Source organism: Oncorhynchus gorbuscha, unplaced genomic scaffold (assembly GCF_021184085.1).
Source record: "Oncorhynchus gorbuscha isolate QuinsamMale2020 ecotype Even-year unplaced genomic scaffold, OgorEven_v1.0 Un_scaffold_6469, whole genome shotgun sequence".
Taxonomy (NCBI): Eukaryota; Metazoa; Chordata; class Actinopteri; order Salmoniformes; family Salmonidae; genus Oncorhynchus; species Oncorhynchus gorbuscha.
The window spans coordinates 1,715-21,083 of NW_025750058.1; the positions used below are offsets into that span (position 1 = coordinate 1,715).

A 19,369-nucleotide genomic window follows, 5' to 3' on the forward strand; every position below is an offset into this window, starting at 1 on the left:
TAAAGTTATCTGAATGTTATGTGAGGTTATGTGTGGATCTAAAGTTATCTGAATGTTATGTGAGGTTATGTGTGGATCTAAAGTTATCTGAATGTTATGTGTGGATCTAAAGTTATCTGAATGTTATGTGAGGTTATGTGTGGATCTAAAGTTATCTGAATGTTATGTGAGGTTATGTGTGGATCTAAAGTTGTCTGAATGTTATGTGAGGTTACGTGTGGGTCTAAAGATATCTGAATGTTGTGTGGATCTAAAGTTGTCTGAATGTTATGTGAGGTTACGTGTGGGTCTAAAGATATCTGAATGTTATGTGTGGATCTAAAGTTGTCTGAATGTTATGTGAGGTTATGTGTGTATGTATCTCTACTCTGGGTTGTTTTGCTGCGTGTACTGCACTGACAGCATTGAACAGTAAAGTAAATGTTGTTTTAATGTTTTTTTTAAATGTTGTTTGAATGTTGTATGAACGTTGTGTGAATGATTTCCTGTCCCTGTCTCCCAGGTCTTTTTGCTCCTGTCTCTGCTGGCTCCTGTAGCCGTCCTCTCTCAGTTCTACTCCCTCAGGACTGTGATGACATCTATCAACATGACAACACCAACCCCAGTGGGGTGTACACCATCTACCCTGGGGTCCCATCACCCCTTGCACGTCTACTGTGACATGAACACGGATGGAGGGAGGTGGACTGTGAGTAGAGACCTTTATAGATCATCTGTAATGTTTGTGATGTGTCGGTGGTGCACAACGTATGATAATGACACCCCCCCTCTGTCTCCCTCCTCTTTCTCTTTCCCCCGTGTCTCCCTCCCTTCCCTTACCTCTGTCTCTACTTCCCTCTCCCCCTCTCTTCCCTCGCTGTCCTTCTCCCCCTTATCTCTTCTCTCTCGATCTCTCTCTGCCCTCTCTCTGCTCTCTCTGCCCTCACTCTCTCTCTGCCCTCTCTCTCTGCCCTCTCTCTCTGCCCTCTCTCTCCTCTTAGGTGTTCCAAATGAGAATGGATGGAACAGAGAACTTTTACAGACCCTGGGCACACTACAAATCTGGCTTTGGTAATGTGGCTGGAGAGTACTGGCTGGGTGAGTCCTCCTCAGCTCTGAGAAAATCAAACGAGAAGAAGTTAGGGGAAGGGGTTAGGAGATAGGGGGAGGGGTTAGGAGCTAGGGGAAGGGGCTAGGAGCTAGGGGAAGGGGCTAGGAGCTAGATAGAGGAAGGGACTAGGACCTAGGGAAAGGGGCTAGGAACTAGAGGAAGGGGCTAGGAGCTAGAGGAAGGAGCTAGCGGAAGGGGCTAGGATCTGTACTGCACTGACAGCATTGAACAGTGAAGGAACTAGAGGAAGGGGTTAGGTGCTAGGGGAAGGGGCTAGGAGTTGGGTAAGGGGATAGGACTAAAAGGAAGGGGTTAGGAGCTAGAGGAAGGGGCTAGGAGCTAGAGGAAGGGGCTAGGAGCTATAGGAAGGGGCTAGAATCTAGAGGAAAGGGCTAGGAGCTAGAGAATGGGGCTAGGCTCTAGAGGAAAGGGCTAGGGGCTAGAGGAAAGGGCTAAGAGCTAGGGCTAGGGGTTAGGGGAAGGGGAAGGGGCTAGGAGTAAAAGGAAGGGGATAGGAGCTAGAGGAAGGGGCCAAGAGCTAGGGGAAAGGGCTAGGGGAAGGGGCAAGGATCTAGAGGAAGGGGCTAGGCTCTAGAGGAAGGGGCCAAGAGCTAGGGGAAAGGGATTAGGGGAAGGGGCTAGGATCTAGAGGAAGGGGCTAGGGGAAGGGGCTAGGAACTAGAGGAAGGGGCTAAGAGCTAGAGGAAAGGGCTAAGAGCTAGGGGAAGGGGCTACGAGTAAAAGGAAGGGGGTTAGGAGTTAAAAGAAAGGGGATAGGAGGTAAGGAAAGGAGCTAGGAGCTGAAATGTAACAGGACCTTAATGCTTTCTGTTCTTGTCAGGTCTGGATAACATCTTCCTCCTGACGATGAGGAAGAAGAATGAGCTGAGAGTGGACATGGAGGACTTTGAGGGAGGGAAAGTTTATGCTAAATACACGTCCTTCTCCATTGATCCTGAGAACTACGGATACACACTGAGACTGGGCACTTATGTAGACGGAGGGGCAGGTGAGTTCTTCTTCTTCTTCAGCCTTAACATCATCACCATCGTCTATGGTGTCACATCATAACTCTTCCCCTGTGTGTGTTTAGTTCCTATGGGTTGTTGGAAATGTGAACTATTTCCAACAACCCGTAGAAACACACTGGACTGTGTGTTTACAGGAAGTAGGGTCTGCCACCATTCCTGTGAACTGGTTGTTGGAAATGTTAACTATTTCCAACAACCCGTAGGAACTAAACACACACACAGGGGAAGAGTTATGATGTGACACCATAGACGATGGTGACATCAGATGTTCTTGCTTCCGCCACAAAGTTTAGAGTGAAGAGTTCAGTCTTAAAGGAAAACTCAACCCAAAAACTATATTTTGGTATTTGTACTTTAAAATACAGAAATCCCTGTAAAAAAGCAGATATTTTGAAAGTTACATATCTTGAAAACCTGATTAGTGATCATTTTGGTTGAGATAATGCCAAGAGTGTGCAAAGCTGTCATCAAGTCAATGAGTGGCTACTTTGAAGAATCTCAAATATATTTTGATTTGTTGAAGACTTTTTTGGTTTCTACATGATCTCATGTGTGTTATTTCATAGTTTTGATGTCTTCACTATTATTCTACAATGTAGAAAATAGTACAAATTTAAGAAAAACCCTTGAATGAGGAGGCGTGTCCAAACTGTTGACTGGTACTGAACACATTTACATAAATCTAGTCAGGTGTATTTTGTAGCTTTTGGCAAATGTGTTCTAAAGATCTAAAGTCATGCTGTTGCTACTTCCTGTAAACATACAGTCCAGTTCACAGGGCATGATGGCAGAGCTTACTTCCTGTAAACACACAGACCAGTTCACAGGGCATGGTGGCAGAGCCTATTTCCTGTAAACACACAGTCCAGTTCACAGGGAATGATGGCAGACCCTACTTCCTGTAAACACACAGTCCAGTTCACAGGGAATGATGGCAGACCCTACTTCCTGTAAACACACAGTCCAGTTCACAAGGAATGATGGCAGAGCCTACTTCCTGTAAACACACTGTCCAGTTCACAGGGAATGATGGCAGACCCTACTTCCTGTAAACACACAGTCCAGTTCATAGGGAATGATGGCAGACCCTACTTCCTGTAAACACACAGTCCAGTTCACAGGGCATGATGGCAGACCCTACTTCCTGTAAACACACAGTCCAGTTCATAGGGAATGATGGCAGACCCTACTTCCCCTAAACACACAGTCCAGTTCACAGGGCATGATGGCAGACACTACTTCCTGTAAACACACAGTCCAGTTCACAGGGCATGATGGCAGACCCTACTTTCTGTAAACACACAGTCCAGTTCACAGGGCATGATGGCAGACCCTACTTCCTGTAAACACACAGTCCAGTTCACAGGGCATGATGGCAGACCCTACTTCCTGTAAACACACAGTCCAGTTCACAGGGCATGATGGCAGACCCTACTTCCTGTACACACACAGTCCAGTTCACAGGGCATGATGGCAGACCCTACTTCCTGTAAACACACAGTCCAGTTCACAGGGCATGATGGCAGACCCTACTTCCTGTAAACACACAGTCCAGTTCACAGGGCATGATGGCAGACTCTACTTCCTGTAAATACACAGTCCAGTTCACAGGGCATGATGGCAGACCCTACTTAACCAGGTTACTGTACTCTGTCTGTTGGTTTAACCAGGTTACTGTACTCTGTCTGTTGGTTTAACCAGGTTACTGTACTCTGTCTGTTGGTTTAACCAGGTTACTGTACTCTGTCTGTTGGTTTAACCAGGTTACTGTACTCTGTCTGTTGGTTTAACCAGGTTACTGTTCTCTGTCTGTTGGTTTAACCAGGTTACTGTACTCTGTCTGTTGGTTTAACCAGGTTACTGTTCTCTGTCTGTTGGTTTAACCAGGTTACTGTTCTCTGTCTGTTGGTTTAACCAGGTTACTGTTCTCTGTCTGTTGGTTTAACCAGGTTACTATTCTCTTTCTGTTGGTTTAACCAGGTTACTGTTCTCTGTCTGTTGGTTTAACCAGGTTACTGTTCTCTGTCTGTTGGTTTAACCAGGTTACTGTACTCTGTCTGTTGGTTTAACCAGGTTACTGTACTCTGTCTGTTGGTTTAACCAGGTTACTGTACTCTGTCTGTTGGTACTTTTTTTTAGCTCTGTTTCGTTTGGTTGATTCTCAGGGGACTCCTTGTCGTTTAGCAATGGCATGAAGTTCAGCACCTACGACAAAGATCAAGATACCTCGGAAGAGCACTGTGCCAGGCGCCACCTGGGTGGATTCTGGTACAGTGCCTGTACGCATGCTAACCCTAACTCCCTGTACGCCCCACATCCGGAAACATCTTTCACTCAAGTGTCTGTTTTTTGGGAGCACTGGAAAGGGATAGACTACTCTCTGAAAAGCATTTCCTTTAAGATCAGGGCTGTCTCTGATGCTGTGGCTGTTCAGGAGCAGGAGTAACATACCTGACTCTATCAGTCCTGACCTAATGTCACCATCTCTAAATGACTCCACAAATACAATGTGGAGGAGGGGGCATCAGAGCTAGCCAGTCACACTAACACCTAGAGAACAGTACGGTCACTACATTATCACTGTTACACTAACACCTAGAGAACAATATTGTCACTACATTACAATGACACCTAGAGAACAATATAGTCACTACATTATCACTATAACACTAACACCTAGAGAACAATATAGTCACTACATTATCACTGTAACACTGACACCTAGAGAACAATATTGTCACTACATTACAATGACACCTAGAGAACAATATAGTCACTACATTATCACTATAACACTAACACCTAGAGAACAATATAGTCACTACATTATCACTGTAACACTGACACCTAGAGAACAATATGGTCACTACATTATCACTGTAACACTAACACCTAGAGAACAGTATGGTCACTACATTATCACTGTAACACTGACACCTAGAGAACAATATTGTCACTACATTATCACTATCATCTTGGATGTTAAAGTAGTGTTTCATGTTATAGCAACACGATGGGCTCTCTGTCTCTTATATGGTCACTATATCATCACTATTGTTATCATCTTGGATGTTAAAGTAGCGTTTCATGTTATAGCAGCACGATGGGCTCTCTGTCTTTTATATGGTCACTATATCATCACTATTGTTATCATCTTGGATGTTAAAGTAGTGTTTCATGTTATGACAGCACGATGGGCTCTCTGTCTCTTATATGGTCACTATATCATCACTATTGTTATCATCTTGGATGTTAAAGTAGCGTTTCATGTTATAGCAGCACGATGGGCTCTCTGTCTTTTATATGGTCACTATATCATCACTATTGTTATCATCTTGGATGTTAAAGTAGCGTTTCATGTTATAGCAACACGATGGGCTCTCTATCTTTTATATGGTCACTATATCATCACTATTGTTATCATCTTGGATGTTAAAGTAGTGTTTCATGTTATGACAGCACGATGGGCTCTCTGTCTCTTGATATCACTGTTACTTGACTCAAATAATAATTAAAGCATTTCAAAGACAAATTCACTGCATTCTGTCTTTTTATTTACTGCATGTATTTATTTATTATAATCAGTCAGATTGGATGGCTGAATGTGTCATGGTTGTCAAGTCAAGGTTGTAACATGATCTTAGAGTTTTCATTCCAAAATGGTTGTGTGCATCTATCATTTACATTTACATTTAAGTCATTTAGCAGACGCTCTTATCCAGAGCGACTTACAAATTGGTGCATTCACCTTATGACATCCAGTGGAACAACCACTTTACAATAGTGCATCTAAATATTTTAAGGGGGGGGGGGGGTGAGAAGGATTACTTTATCCTATCCTAGGTATTCCTTAAAGAGGTGGGGTTTCAGGTGTCTCCGGAAGGTGGTGATTGACTCTCATCTTCATCAACCTCACATTCACCATCATATTCATCATCATCATCATATTCATCATCGTCATCATCATATTCATAATCATCATATTCATCATCATCATCATCATCATCATCATCATATTCATCATCATCATATTCATCATCATAATAAAATAAAATAAAATTTTATTTGTCACATACACATGGTTAGCAGATGTTGATGCGAGTGTAGCGAAACGCTTGTGCTTCTAGTACCGACAATGCAGTAATAATCAACGAGTAATCTAACCTAACAATTCCACAATTACTACCTTATACACACAAGTGTAAGGGGATAAAGAATATGTACATAAAGATATATGAATGAGTGATGGTACAGAACGGCATAGGCAAGATGCAGTAGATGGTACCGAGTACTGTATATACATATGAGATGAGTAATGTAGGGTATGTAAACAAAGTGGCATAGTTTAAAGTAGATGATATAGAGTACAGTATATACATATGAGATGAGTAATGTAGGGTATGTAAACATTATATTAGGTAGCATTGTTTAAAGTGGCTAGTGATACATTTTTTCCATCAATTTCCATCAATTTCCATTACTGAAGTGAGCTGGAGTTGAGTCAGTATGTTGTCAGCAGCCACTCAATGTTAGTGGTGGCTGTTTAACAGTCTGATGGCCTAGAGACAGAAGCTGTTTTTCAGTCTCTCTGTCCCTGCTTTACTTACCTCGCCTTCTGGATGATAGCGGGGTGAACAGGCAGTGGCTCGGGTGGTTGTTGTCCTTGATGATCTTTATGGCCTTCCTGTGACATCGGGTGGTGTAGGTGTCCTGGAGGGCAGGTAGTTCGCCCCCGGTGATGCTTTGTGCGTGAAGTGAGGTTATTGAGTATGAGGTTATTTTCCTGACACCACACTCAGAGGGCCCTCACCTCCTCCCTGTAGGCCGTCTCGTCATTGTTGGTAATCAAGCCTACCACTGTTGTGTCGTCCGCAAACTTGATGATTGAGTTGGAGGCCTGCGTGGCCACGCAGTCGTGGATGAACAGGGAGTACAGGAAAGGGCTCAGAACGCACCCTTGTGGGGCCCCGGTGTTGAGGATCAGCGGGGAGGAGATGTTGTTACCTACTCTCACCACCTGGGGGCGGCCCGTCAGGAAGTCCAGTACCCAGTTGCACAGGGCGGGGTTGAGACCCAGGGTCTCGAACTTGATGACGCGTTTGGAGGGTCTATGGTGTTAAATGCTGAGCTGTAGTCGATGAACAGCATTCTCACATAGGTATTCCTCTTGTCCAGATGGGTTAGGGCAGTGTGCAGTGTGGTTGAGATTGCATCGTCTGTGGACCTATTTGGGCGGTAAGCAAATTGGAGTGGGTCTAGGGTGTCCGGTAGGGTGGAGGTGATATGGTCCTTGACTAGTCTCTCAAAGCACTTCATGATGACGGAAGTGAGTGCTACGGGGCGGTAGTCGTTTAACTCAGTTACCTTAACTTTCTTGGGAACAGGAACAATGGTGGCCCTCTTGAAGCATGTGGGAACAGCAGACTGGGATAAAGTTTGATTGAATATGTCCGTAAACACACCAGCCAGCTGGTCTGCGCATGCTCCTCATTACCATCATATTCATAATCATCATCATCACCATCATCGTCACCATCATCATCATTTTTATTGTCATCATCATCACCATCATATTCATTATCATATTCATATTCATATTCATCATCACCATCATCATCGTCATAGTCATCATCATCATCATCACCATCATATTCATCATCATATGTATCATCACCATCATATTCATCATCATCATATTCATATTCATCATCATCACCATCATCATCATCCTATTCATCATCATCACCATCACAAGCATCATCATCATATTCATCATCATCACCCTCATCATCATCATATTCATCATCATCACCCTCATCATCATCATATTCATCATCATCATATTAATCATTTTCATCATCATATTCATCATCACCACCATCATCATCATCATCATCAAATTCATCATCACCATCATCATCATCACCATCATCATCATCATATTCGTCATTTCCGGTCACAACTTGCAGGCTTGTTTTCGAGTTGCTGTGCGTTTTGTTGCCAACCTGTTTTGCTACCTGACAACTTTACGGTTTTCACTTTTTAATTACCGTTCATATATTTATTTATTTTTTCCTCAACTTTTTCACTCCGGACGCTTTATCTGGACACGATTCGTCAGGACCTCCAACAGCCGAAGCTAAGTAGTAACATTAACATGATGCCTTCTAATTGTAGTCGCTGTACTTGCCTTACGGCGAGGATAGCTGTGCTACAAGCCCAGCTTCAGACGCAATCGTTAGGCAAGGGTAATTTCAGTGTAGGAAAGGATGAAACAGCGTCTGTGCCACCAGTAAGTACAGATAGTAGTATAAATCCCCTGGCACAGTCCCAGCAGCCGGACAACTTTCTCACGGTTTCTGGAAGGAAAGTCTGAGACGCCGAAGCTTCCCACCATTAGCTCTGACAAATTGAAAACTCTAGTCATTGGCGACTCCATTACCCGCAGTATTAGACTTAAAACGAATCATCCAGCGATCATACACTGTTTACCAGGGGGCAGGACTACCGACGTTAAGGCTAATCTGAAGATGGTGCTGGCTAAAGCTAAAACTGGCGAGTGTAGAGAGTATAGAGATATTGTTATCAACGTCGGCACCAACGATGTTAGGATGAAACAGTCAGAGATCACCAAGCGCAACATAGCTTCTGCCTGCATATCAGCTAGAAAGATGTGTCGGCATCGAGTAATTGTCTCTGGCCCCCTCCCAGTTAGGGGGAGTGATGAGCTCTACAGCAGAGTCTCACAACTCAATCGCTGGTTGAAAACTGTTTTCTGCCCCTCCCAAAAGATAGAATTTGTAGATAATTGGCCCTCTTTCTGGGACTCACCCACAAACAGGACCAAGCCTGGCCAGCTGAGGAGTGACGGACTCCATCCTAGCTGGAGGGGTGCTCTCATCTTATCAACCAACATAGACAGGGCTCTAACTCCTCTAGCTCCACAATGAAATAGGGTGCAGGCCAGGCAGCAGGCTGTTAGCCAGCCTGCCAGCATAGTGGAGTCTGCCACTAGCACAGTCAGTGTAGTCAGCTCAGCTATCACCATTGAGACCGTGTCTGTGCCTCGACCTAGGTTGGGCAAAACTAAACATGGCGGTGTTCGCCTTAGCAATCTCACTAGAATAAAGACCACCTCCATTCCAGTCATTACTGAAAGAGATCATGATACCTCACATCTCAAAATAGGGCTACTTAATGTTATATCCCTTACTTCAAAGGCAATTATAGTCAATGAACTAATCACTGATCATAATCTTGATGTGATTGGCCTGACTGAAACATGGCTTAAGCCTGATGAATTTACTGTTTTAAATGAGGCCTCACCTCCTGGCTACACTACTGACCATATCCCCCGTGCATCCCGCAAAGGCGGAGGTGTTGCTAACATTTACGATAGCAAATTTCAATTTACAAAAAAAAAATGCCGTTTTCGTCTTTTGAGCTTCTAGTCATGAAATCTATGCAGCCTACTCAATCACTTTTTATAGCTACTGTTTACAGGCCTCCTGGGCCATATACAGCGTTTCTCACTGAGTTCCCTGAATTCCTATCGGACCTTGTAGTCATAGCAGATAATATTCTAATCTTTGGTGACTTTAATATTCACATGGAAAAGTCCACAGACCCACTCCAAAAGGCTTTCGGAGCCATCATCGACTCAGTGAGTTTTGTCCAACATGTCTCTGGACCCACTCACTGTCACATTCATACTCTGGACCTAGTTTTGTCCCATGGAATACATGTTGTGGATCTTAATGTTTTTCCTCATAATCCTAGACTATCGGACCACCATTTTATTACGTTTGCAATTGCAACAAATAATCTGCTCAGACCCCAACCAAAGACCATCAAAAGTCGTGCTATAAATTCACAGACAACACAAAGATTCCTTGATGCCCTTCCAGACTCCCTCTGCCTACCCAAGGACGCCAGAGGACAAAAATCAGTTAACCACCTAACTGAGGATCTCAATTTAATCTTGCGCAATACCCTAGATGCAGTTGCACCCCTAAAAACTAAAAACATTTCTCATAAGAAACTAGCTCCCTGGTACACAGAAAATACCCGAGCTCTGAAGCAAGCTTCCAGAAAATTGGAACGGAAATGGCGCCACACCAAACTGGAAGTCTTCCGACTAGCTTGGAAAGACGGGACCGTGCAGTACCGAAGAGCCCTTACTGCTGCTCAATCATCCTATTTTTCTAACTTAATTGAGGAAAATAAGAACAATCCGAAATTCTTTTCTGATACTGTCGCAAAGCTAACTAAAAAGCAGCATTCCCCAAGAGAGGATGACTTTCACTTTAGCAGTGATAAATTCATGAACTTCTTTGAGGAAAAGATTATGATTATTAGAAAGCAAATTACGGACTCCTCTTTAAACCTGCGTATTCCTCCAAACCTCAGTTGTCCTGAGTCTGCACAACTCTGCCAGGACCTAGGATCAAGAGAGACGCTCAAGTGTTTTAGTACTATATCTCTTGACACAATGATGAAAATAATCATGGCCTCTAAACCTTCAAGCTGTATACTGGACCCTATTCCAACTAAACTACTGAAAGAGCTGCTTCCTGTGCTTGGCCCTCCTATGTTGAACATAATAAACGGCTCTCTATCCACTGGATGTGTACCAAACTCACTAAAAGTGGCAGTAATAAAGCCTCTCTTGAAAAAGCCAAACCTTGACCCAGAAAATATAAAAAACTATCGGCCTATATCGAATCTTCCATTCCTCTCCAAAATTTTAGAGAAGGCTGTTGCGCAGCAACTCACTGCCTTCCTGAAGACAAACAATGTATACGAAATGCTTCAGTCTGGTTTTAGACCCCATCATAGCACTGAGACGGCACTTGTGAAGGTGGTAAATGACATTTTAATGGCATCGGACCGAGGCTCTGCATCTGTCCTCATGCTCCTAGACCTTAGTGCTGCTTTTGATACCATCGATCACCACATTCTTTTGGAGAGATTGGAAACCCAAATTGGTCTACACGGACATGTTCTGGCCTGGTTTAGATCTTATCTGTCGGAAAGATATCAGTTTGTCTCTGTGAATGGTTTGTCCTCTGACAAATCAACTGTAAATTTCGGTGTTCCTCAAGGTTCCGTTTTAGGACCACTATTGTTTTCACTATACATTTTACCTCTTGGGGATGTTATTCGAAAACATAATGTTAACTTTCACTGCTATGCGGATGACACACAGCTGTACATTTCAATGAAACATGGTGAAGCCCCAAAATTGCCCTCGCTAGAAGCATGTGTTTCAGACATAAGGAAGTGGATGGCTGCAAACTTTCTACTATTAAACTCGGACAAAACAGAGATGCTTGTTCTAGGTCCCAAGAAACAAAGAGATATTCTGTTGAATCTGACAATTCATCTAAATGGTTGAACAGTCGTCTCAAATAAAACTGTGAAGGACCTCGGCGTTACTCTGGACTCTGATCTTCTCAGGGTCCATCCCCTCCCCTTCTCCCTCTCTCTCCCTCCCCTGATTCCCCCTCCCTAGCTACACACACACACACACATGCACACATGCACACATGCACACATGCACACATGCACACACACAGACACATAAAGACAACCAGACTGGTGTGTGGTTCCCACCATGTCTAGTTTAGACCAGGTAGTGCAGCCTTGGTTAGAGGCTATAAGCCAGACAGACAGGTGTGTGGTTCCCATCACGTCTAGTTTAGACCAGGTAGTGCGGCCTTGGTTAGGGGCTATAAGACAGACAGACACACAGCACAGTCCACCACTACCCACTCTTCAGGATGAAGGTATGAATGATCTATTAACACTGATATGATATGTACCATATCCTTGCAAAGTAAGTGGATAATTCAAAACATTTTATTCTACCGTTTTAAAAGTTGTCTGAATGTTGTGAGGTTATGTGTGGATCTAAAGTTGTCTGAATGTTATGTGAGGTTATGTGTGGATCTAAAGTTGTCTGAATGTTATGTGAGGTTACCTGTGGATCTAAAGTTATCTGAATGTTATGTGTGGATCTAAAGTTAACTGAATGTTATGTGAGGTTACGTGTGGATCTAAAGTTGTCTGAATGTTATGTGAGGTTATGTGTGGATCTAAAGTTGTCTGAATGTTATGTGAGGTTATGTGTGGATCTAAAGTTATCTGAATGTTGTGTGGATCTAAAGTTGTCTGAATGTTATGTGAGGTTATGTGTGGTTCTAAAGTTATCTGAATGTTGTGTGAATCTAAAGTTGTCTGAATGTTATGTGAGGTTATGTGTGGGTCTAAAGATATCTGAATGTTATGTGTGGATCTAAAGTTGTCTGAATGTTATGTGAGGTTCTGTGTGGATCTAAAGTTGTCTGAATGTTATGTGAGGTTACGTGTGGGTCTAAAGATATCTGAATGTTATGTGTGGATCTAAAGTTGTCTGAATGTTATGTGAGGTTATGTGTGTATGTATCTCTACTCTGGGTTGTTTTGCTGCGTGTACTGCACTGACAGCATTGAACAGTAAAGTAAATGTTGTTTTAATGTTTTTTTTAAATGTTGTTTGAATGTTGTATGAACGTTGTGTGAATGATTTCCCTGTCCCTGTCTCCCAGGTCTTTTTGCTCCTGTCTCTGCTGGCTCCTGTAGCCGTCCTCTCTCAGTTCTACCTCCCTCAGGACTGTGATGACATCTATCAACATGACAACACCAACCCCAGTGGGGTGTACACCATCTACCCTGGGGGTCCCATCACCCCCTTGCACGTCTACTGTGACATGAACACGGAGGGAGGGAGGTGGACTGTGAGTAGAGACCTTTATAGATCATCTGTAATGTTTGTGATGTGTCGGTGGTGCACAACGTATGATAATGGCATCTCTCTCCCCCCTCTCTGTCTCCCTCCTCTTTCTCTTTCCCCCGTGTCTCTCTCCCTTCCCTTACCTCTGTCCCTACTTCCCTCTCCCCCTCTCTTCCCTCGCTGTCCTTCTCCCCCTTATCTCTTCTCTCTCGATCTCTCTCTGCCCTCTCTCTCTGCCCTCTCTCTCTGCCCTCTCTCTCCTCTTAGGTGTTCCAAAGGAGAATGGATGGAACAGAGAACTTTTACAGACCCTGGGCACACTACAACTCTGGCTTTGGTAATGTGGCTGGAGAGTACTGGCTGGGTGAGTCCTCCTCAGCTCTGAGAAAATCAAACGAGAAGAAGTTAGGGGAAGGGGTTAGGAGCTAGGTGAAGGGGCTAGGAACTAGAGGAAGGGGCTAGGAGCTAGAGGAAGGGGCTAGGAACTAGAGGAAGGGGCTAGGAGCTAGAGGAAGGAGCTAGAGGAAGGGGCTAGGAGCTAGAGGAAGGAGCTAGCGGAAGGGGCTAGGAGCTGTACTGCACTGACAGCATTGAACAGTGAAGGAACTAGAGAAGGGGGTTAGGAGCTAGAGGAAGGGGCTAGGAACTAGAGAAGGGGGTTAGGAGCTAGGGGAAGGGGCTAGGAACTAGAGAAGGGGGTTAGGAGCTAGAGGAAGGGGCTAGGAACTAGAGAAATGGGTTAGGCGCTAGGGGAAGGGGCTAGGAGTTGGGTAAGGGGATAGGACTAAAAGGAAGGGGTTAGGAGCTATAGGAAGGGGCTAGAATCTAGAGGAAAGGGCTTGGAGCTAGAGAATGGGGCTAGGATCTAGAGGAAAGGGCTAGGGGCTAGAGGAAAGGGCTAAGAGCTAGGGGAAGGGGCTAGGGGCTAGGGGAAGGGGAAGGGGCTAGAAGTGAAAGGAAGGGGATAGGAGCTAGAGGAAGGGGCCAAGAGCTAGGGGAAAGGGCTAGGGGAAGGGGCAAGGATCTAGAGGAAGGGGCTAGGATCTAGAGGAAGGGGCCAAGAGCTAGGGGGAAGGGCTAGGGGAAGGGGCTAGGAGCTAGAGGAAAGGGCAAGGGGAAGGGGCAAGGATCTAGAAGAAGGGGCTAGGATCGAGATGAAGAGGCTAGGAGCTAGAGGAAGGGATTAGGGGAAGGGGCTAGGAGCTGGAGGAAGGGGCTAAGAGCTAGAGGAAAGGGCTAAGAGCTAGGGGAAGGGGCTAGGAGTAAAAGGAAGGGGGTTAGGAGCTAAAGGAAAGGGGATAGGAGGTAAGGAAAGGAGCTAGGAGCTGAAATGTAACAGGACCTTAATGCTTTCTGTTCTTGTCAGGTCTGCATAACATCTTCCTCCTGACGATGAGGAAGAAGAATGAGCTGAGAGTGGACATGGAGGACTTTGAGGGAGGGAAAGTTTATGCTAAATACACGTCCTTCTCCATTGATCCTGAGAACTACGGATACACACTGAGACTGGGCACTTATGTAGACGGAGGGGCAGGTGAGTTCTTCTTCTTCAGCTTTAACATCATCACCATCGTCTATGGTGTCACATCATAACTCTTCCCCTGTGTGTGTGTTTAGTTCCTACGGGTTTATTGGAAATGTGAACTATTTCCAACAACCCGTAGAAACACACTGGACTGTGTGTTTACAGGAAGTAGGGTCTGCCACCATTCCCTGTGAACTGGTTGTTGGAAATGTTAACTATTTCCAACAACCCGTAGGAACTAAACACACACACAGGGGAAGAGTTATGATGTGACACCATAGACGATGGTGACATCAGATGTTCTTGCTTCCGCCACAAAGTTTAGAGTGAAGAGTTCAGTCTTAAAGGAAAACTCAACCCAAAAACTATATTTTGGTATTTGTACTTTAAAATACAGAAATCCCTGTAAAAAAAAGCAGATATTTTGAAAGTTACATATCTTGAAAACCTGATTAGTGATCATTTTGGTTGAGATAATGCCAAGAGTGTGCAAAGCTGTCATCAAGTCAATGAGTGGCTACTTTGAAGAATCTCAAATATATTTTGATTTGTTGAAGACTTTTTTGGTTTCTACATGATCTCATGTGTGTTATTTCATAGTTTTGATGTCTTCACTATTATTCTACAATGTAGAAAATAGTACAAATTTAAGAAAAACCCTTGAATGAGGAGGCGTGTCCAAACTGTTGACTGGTACTGAACACATTTACATAAATCTAGTCAGGTGTATTTTGTAGCTTTTGGCAAATGTGTTCTAACGATCTAAAGTCATGCTGTTGCTACTTCCTGTAAACATACAGTCCAGTTCACAGGGCATGATGGCAGAGCTTACTTCCTGTAAACACACAGTCCAGTTCACAGGGCATGGTGGCAGACCCTACTTCCTGTAAACACACAGTCCAGTTCACAGGGCATGATGGCAGACCCTACTTCCTGTAAACACACAGTCCAGTTCACAGGGCATGATGGCAGACTCTACTTCCTGTAAATACACAGTCCAGTTCACAGGGCATGATGGCAGACCCTACTTAACCAGGTTACTGTACTCTGTCTGTTGGTTTAACCAGGTTACTGTTCTCTGTCTGTTGGTTTAACCAGGTTACTGTATTCTGTCTGTTGGTTTAACCAGGTTACTGTTCTCTGTCTGTTGGTTTAACCAGGTTACTGTACTCTGTCTGTTGGTTTAACCAGGTTACTGTACTCTGTCTGTTGGTTTAACCAGGTTACTGTACTCTGTCTGTTGGTTTAACCAGGTTACTGTACTCTGTCTGTTGGTTTAACCAGGTTACTGTACTCTGTCTGTTGGTTTAACCAGGTTACTGTTCTCTGTCTGTTGGTTTAACCAGGTTACTGTTCTCTGTCTGTTGGTTTAACCAGGTTACTGTACTCTGTCTGTTGGTTTAACCAGGTTTCTGTACTCTGTCTGTTGGTTTAACCAGGTTACTGTACTCTGTCTGTTGGTTTAACCAGGTTACTGTTCTCTGTCTGTTGGTTTAACCAGGTTACTGTACTCTGTCTGTTGGTTTAACCAGGTTACTGTACTCTGTCTGTTGGTTTAACCAGGTTACTGTACTCTGTCTGTTGGTTTAACCAGGTTACTGTTCTCTGTCTGTTGGTTTAACCAGGTTACTGTACTCTGTCTGTTGGTTTAACCAGGTTACTGTACTCTGTCTGTTGGTTTAACCAGGTTACTGTTCTCTGTCTGTTGGTTTAACCAGGTTACTGTACTCTGTCTGTTGGTTTAACCAGGTTACTGTACTCTGTCTGTTGGTTTAACCAGGTTACTGTACTCTGTCTGTTGGTTTAACCAGGTTACTGTTCTCTGTCTGTTGGTTTAACCAGGTTACTGTACTCTGTCTGTTGGTTTAACCAGGTTACTGTTCTCTGTCTGTTGGTTTAACCAGGTTACTGTACTCTGTCTGTTGGTTTAACCAGGTTACTGTACTCTGTCTGTTGGTTTAACCAGGTTACTGTACTCTGTCTGTTGGTTTAACCAGGTTACTGTTCTCTGTCTGTTGGTTTAACCAGGTTACTGTACTCTGTCTGTTGGTTTAACCAGGTTACTGTTCTCTGTCTGTTGGTTTAACCAGGTTACTGTACTCTGTCTGTTGGTTTAACCTGGTTACTGTACTCTGTCTGTTGGTTTAACCAGGTTACTGTTCTCTGTCTGTTGGTTTAACCAGGTTACTGTACTCTGTCTGTTGGTTTAACCAGGTTACTGTACTCTGTCTGTTGGTTTAACCAGGTTACTGTACTCTGTCTGTTGGTTTAACCAGGTTACTGTTCTCTGTCTGTTGGTTTAACCAGGTTACTGTTCTCTGTCTGTTGGTTTAACCAGGTTACTGTACTCTGTCTGTTGGTTTAACCAGGTTACTGTACTCTGTCTGTTGGTTTAACCAGGTTACTGTACTCTGTCTGTTGGTTTAACCAGGTTACTGTTCTCTGTCTGTTGGTTTAACCAGGTTACTGTACTCTGTCTGTTGGTTTAACCAGGTTACTGTTCTCTGTCTGTTGGTTTAACCAGGTTACTGTACTCTGTCTGTTGGTTTAACCAGGTTACTGTACTCTGTCTGTTGGTTTAACCAGGTTACTGTACTCTGTCTGTTGGTACTTTTTTTAGCTCTGTTTTTTTGGTTGATTCTCAGGGGACTCCTTGTCGTTTAGCAATGGCATGAAGTTCAGCACCTACGACAAAGATCAAGATACCTCGGAAGAGCACTGTGCCAGGCGCCACCTGGGTGGATTCTGGTACAGTGCCTGTACGCATGCTAACCCTAACTCCCTGTACGCCCCACATCCGGAAACATCTATCACTCAAGTGTCTGTTTTTTGGGAGCACTGGAAAGGGTTAAACTACTCTCTGAAAAGCATTTCCTTTAAGATCAGGGCTGTCTCTGATGCTGTGGCTGTTCAGGAGCAGGAGTAACATACCTGACTCTATCAGTCCTGACCTAATGTCACCATCTCTAAATGACTCCACAAATACAATGTGGAGGAGGGGGCACCAGAGCTAGCCAGTCAGACACTAACACCTAGAGAACAGTACAGTCACTACATCATCACTGTAACACTGACACCTAGAGAACAGTACGGTCACTACATTATCACTGTAACACTGACACCTAGAGAACAGTATGGTCACTACATCATCACTGTTACACTGACACCTAGAGAACAGTATGGTCACTACATCATCACTGTTACACTAACACCTAGAGAAACAATACTGTCACTACATCATCACTGTAACACTGACACCTAGAGAAACAATATGGTCACTACATCATCACTATAACACTGACACCTAGAGAAACAATATGGTCACTACATTATCACTATAACACTAACACCTAGAGAACAGTACGGTCACTACATTACAATGACACCTAGAGAAACAATATGGTCACTACATTATAACTATTACACTAACACCTAGTGAACAGTACGGTCACTACATTATCACTATAACACTGACACCTAGAGAACAGTACGGTCACTACATTATCACTGTAACACTGACACCTAGAGAAACAATATGGTCACTACATTATCACTGTAACACTGACACCAAGAGAATAATATGGTCATTACATTATCACTATCATCTTGGATGTTAAAGTAGTGTTTCATGTTATAGCAGCACGATGGGCTCTCTGTCTCTTATATGGTCACTATATCATCACTATTGTTATCATCTTGGATGTTAAAGTAGCGTTTCATGTTATAGCAGCACGATGGGCTCTCTGTCTCTTGATTCCACTGTTACTTGACTCAAATAATAATTAAAGCATTTTAAAGACAAATTCACTGCATTCTGTCTTTTTATTTACTGCATGTATTTATTTATTTATTATAATCAGTCAGATTGGATGGCTGAATGTGTCATGGTTGTCAAGTCAAGGTTGTAACATGATCTTAGAGTTTTCATTGCAAAATGGTTGTGTGCATCTATCATCTTCATCAACCTCATATTCATCATCATATTCATCATCATCATCATATTCATCATCGTCATCATCATATTCATAATCATCATATTCATCATCATCATCATATTCATCATCATCATCATCACCATCATCATCATATTTATCATCATCATCATCATCATATTCATCATCATCACCATCATCATCATATTTATCATCATCATCATCATCATCATATTTATCATCATCATCATATTCATCATCATCATCATATTCATCATCATCATCATATTCATCATCATCATCATCATCACCATCATCATATTCATCATCATCATCATCATCATCATCATCATCATCATCATCATCATCATCATCATCATCATATTCATCATCATCATCATCATCATCATCATCATCATCATCATATTCATCATCATATTCATCATCATCATCATCATCATCATCATCATCATCATCATCATCATCATCATATTCATCATCATATTCATCATCATCATCATCATCATCATCATCATCATCATCATCATCATCATCATCATCATCATCATCATCATCATATTCATCATCATATTCATCATCATATTCATCATATTCATCATATTCATCATCATATTCATCATCATCATCATCATCATCATATTCATCATCATCATCATCATCATATTCATCATCATATTCATCATCATATTCATCATATTCATCATATTCATCATCATCATCATCATCATCATCATCATCATCATCATATTCATCATCATATTCATCATATTCATCATATTCATCATCATCATCATCATCATATTCATCATCATATTCATCATCCTATTCATCATATTCATCATCATCATCATCATCATCATCATATTCATCATCCTATTCATCATATTCATCATCATCATCATATTCATCATCATCATCATCATCACCATCATATTCATCATCATCACCATCATATTCATCATCATCATCATCACCATCATATTCATCATCATCATC

General features: G+C 43.0%; 1 protein-coding gene and 1 pseudogene across 1 annotated transcript; both read left to right on the forward strand.

Moving 5' to 3' along the window:
• Positions 1-558: 558 nt before the first annotated feature.
• LOC124029466 lies at positions 559-5,342 on the forward strand (annotated as a pseudogene).
• A 6,449-nt stretch (positions 5,343-11,791) lies between these two features.
• LOC124029465 (microfibril-associated glycoprotein 4-like) lies at positions 11,792-18,223 on the forward strand. The gene is made up of 5 exons (XM_046341165.1): positions 11,792-11,909; positions 12,711-12,899; positions 13,163-13,259; positions 14,262-14,429; positions 17,066-18,223. Exons 1-5 carry the CDS (start codon positions 11,904-11,906, stop codon positions 17,344-17,346), a joined length of 741 nt encoding a protein of 246 aa, XP_046197121.1. The 5' UTR covers positions 11,792-11,903; the 3' UTR covers positions 17,347-18,223.
• Positions 18,224-19,369: the final 1,146 nt, after the last annotated feature.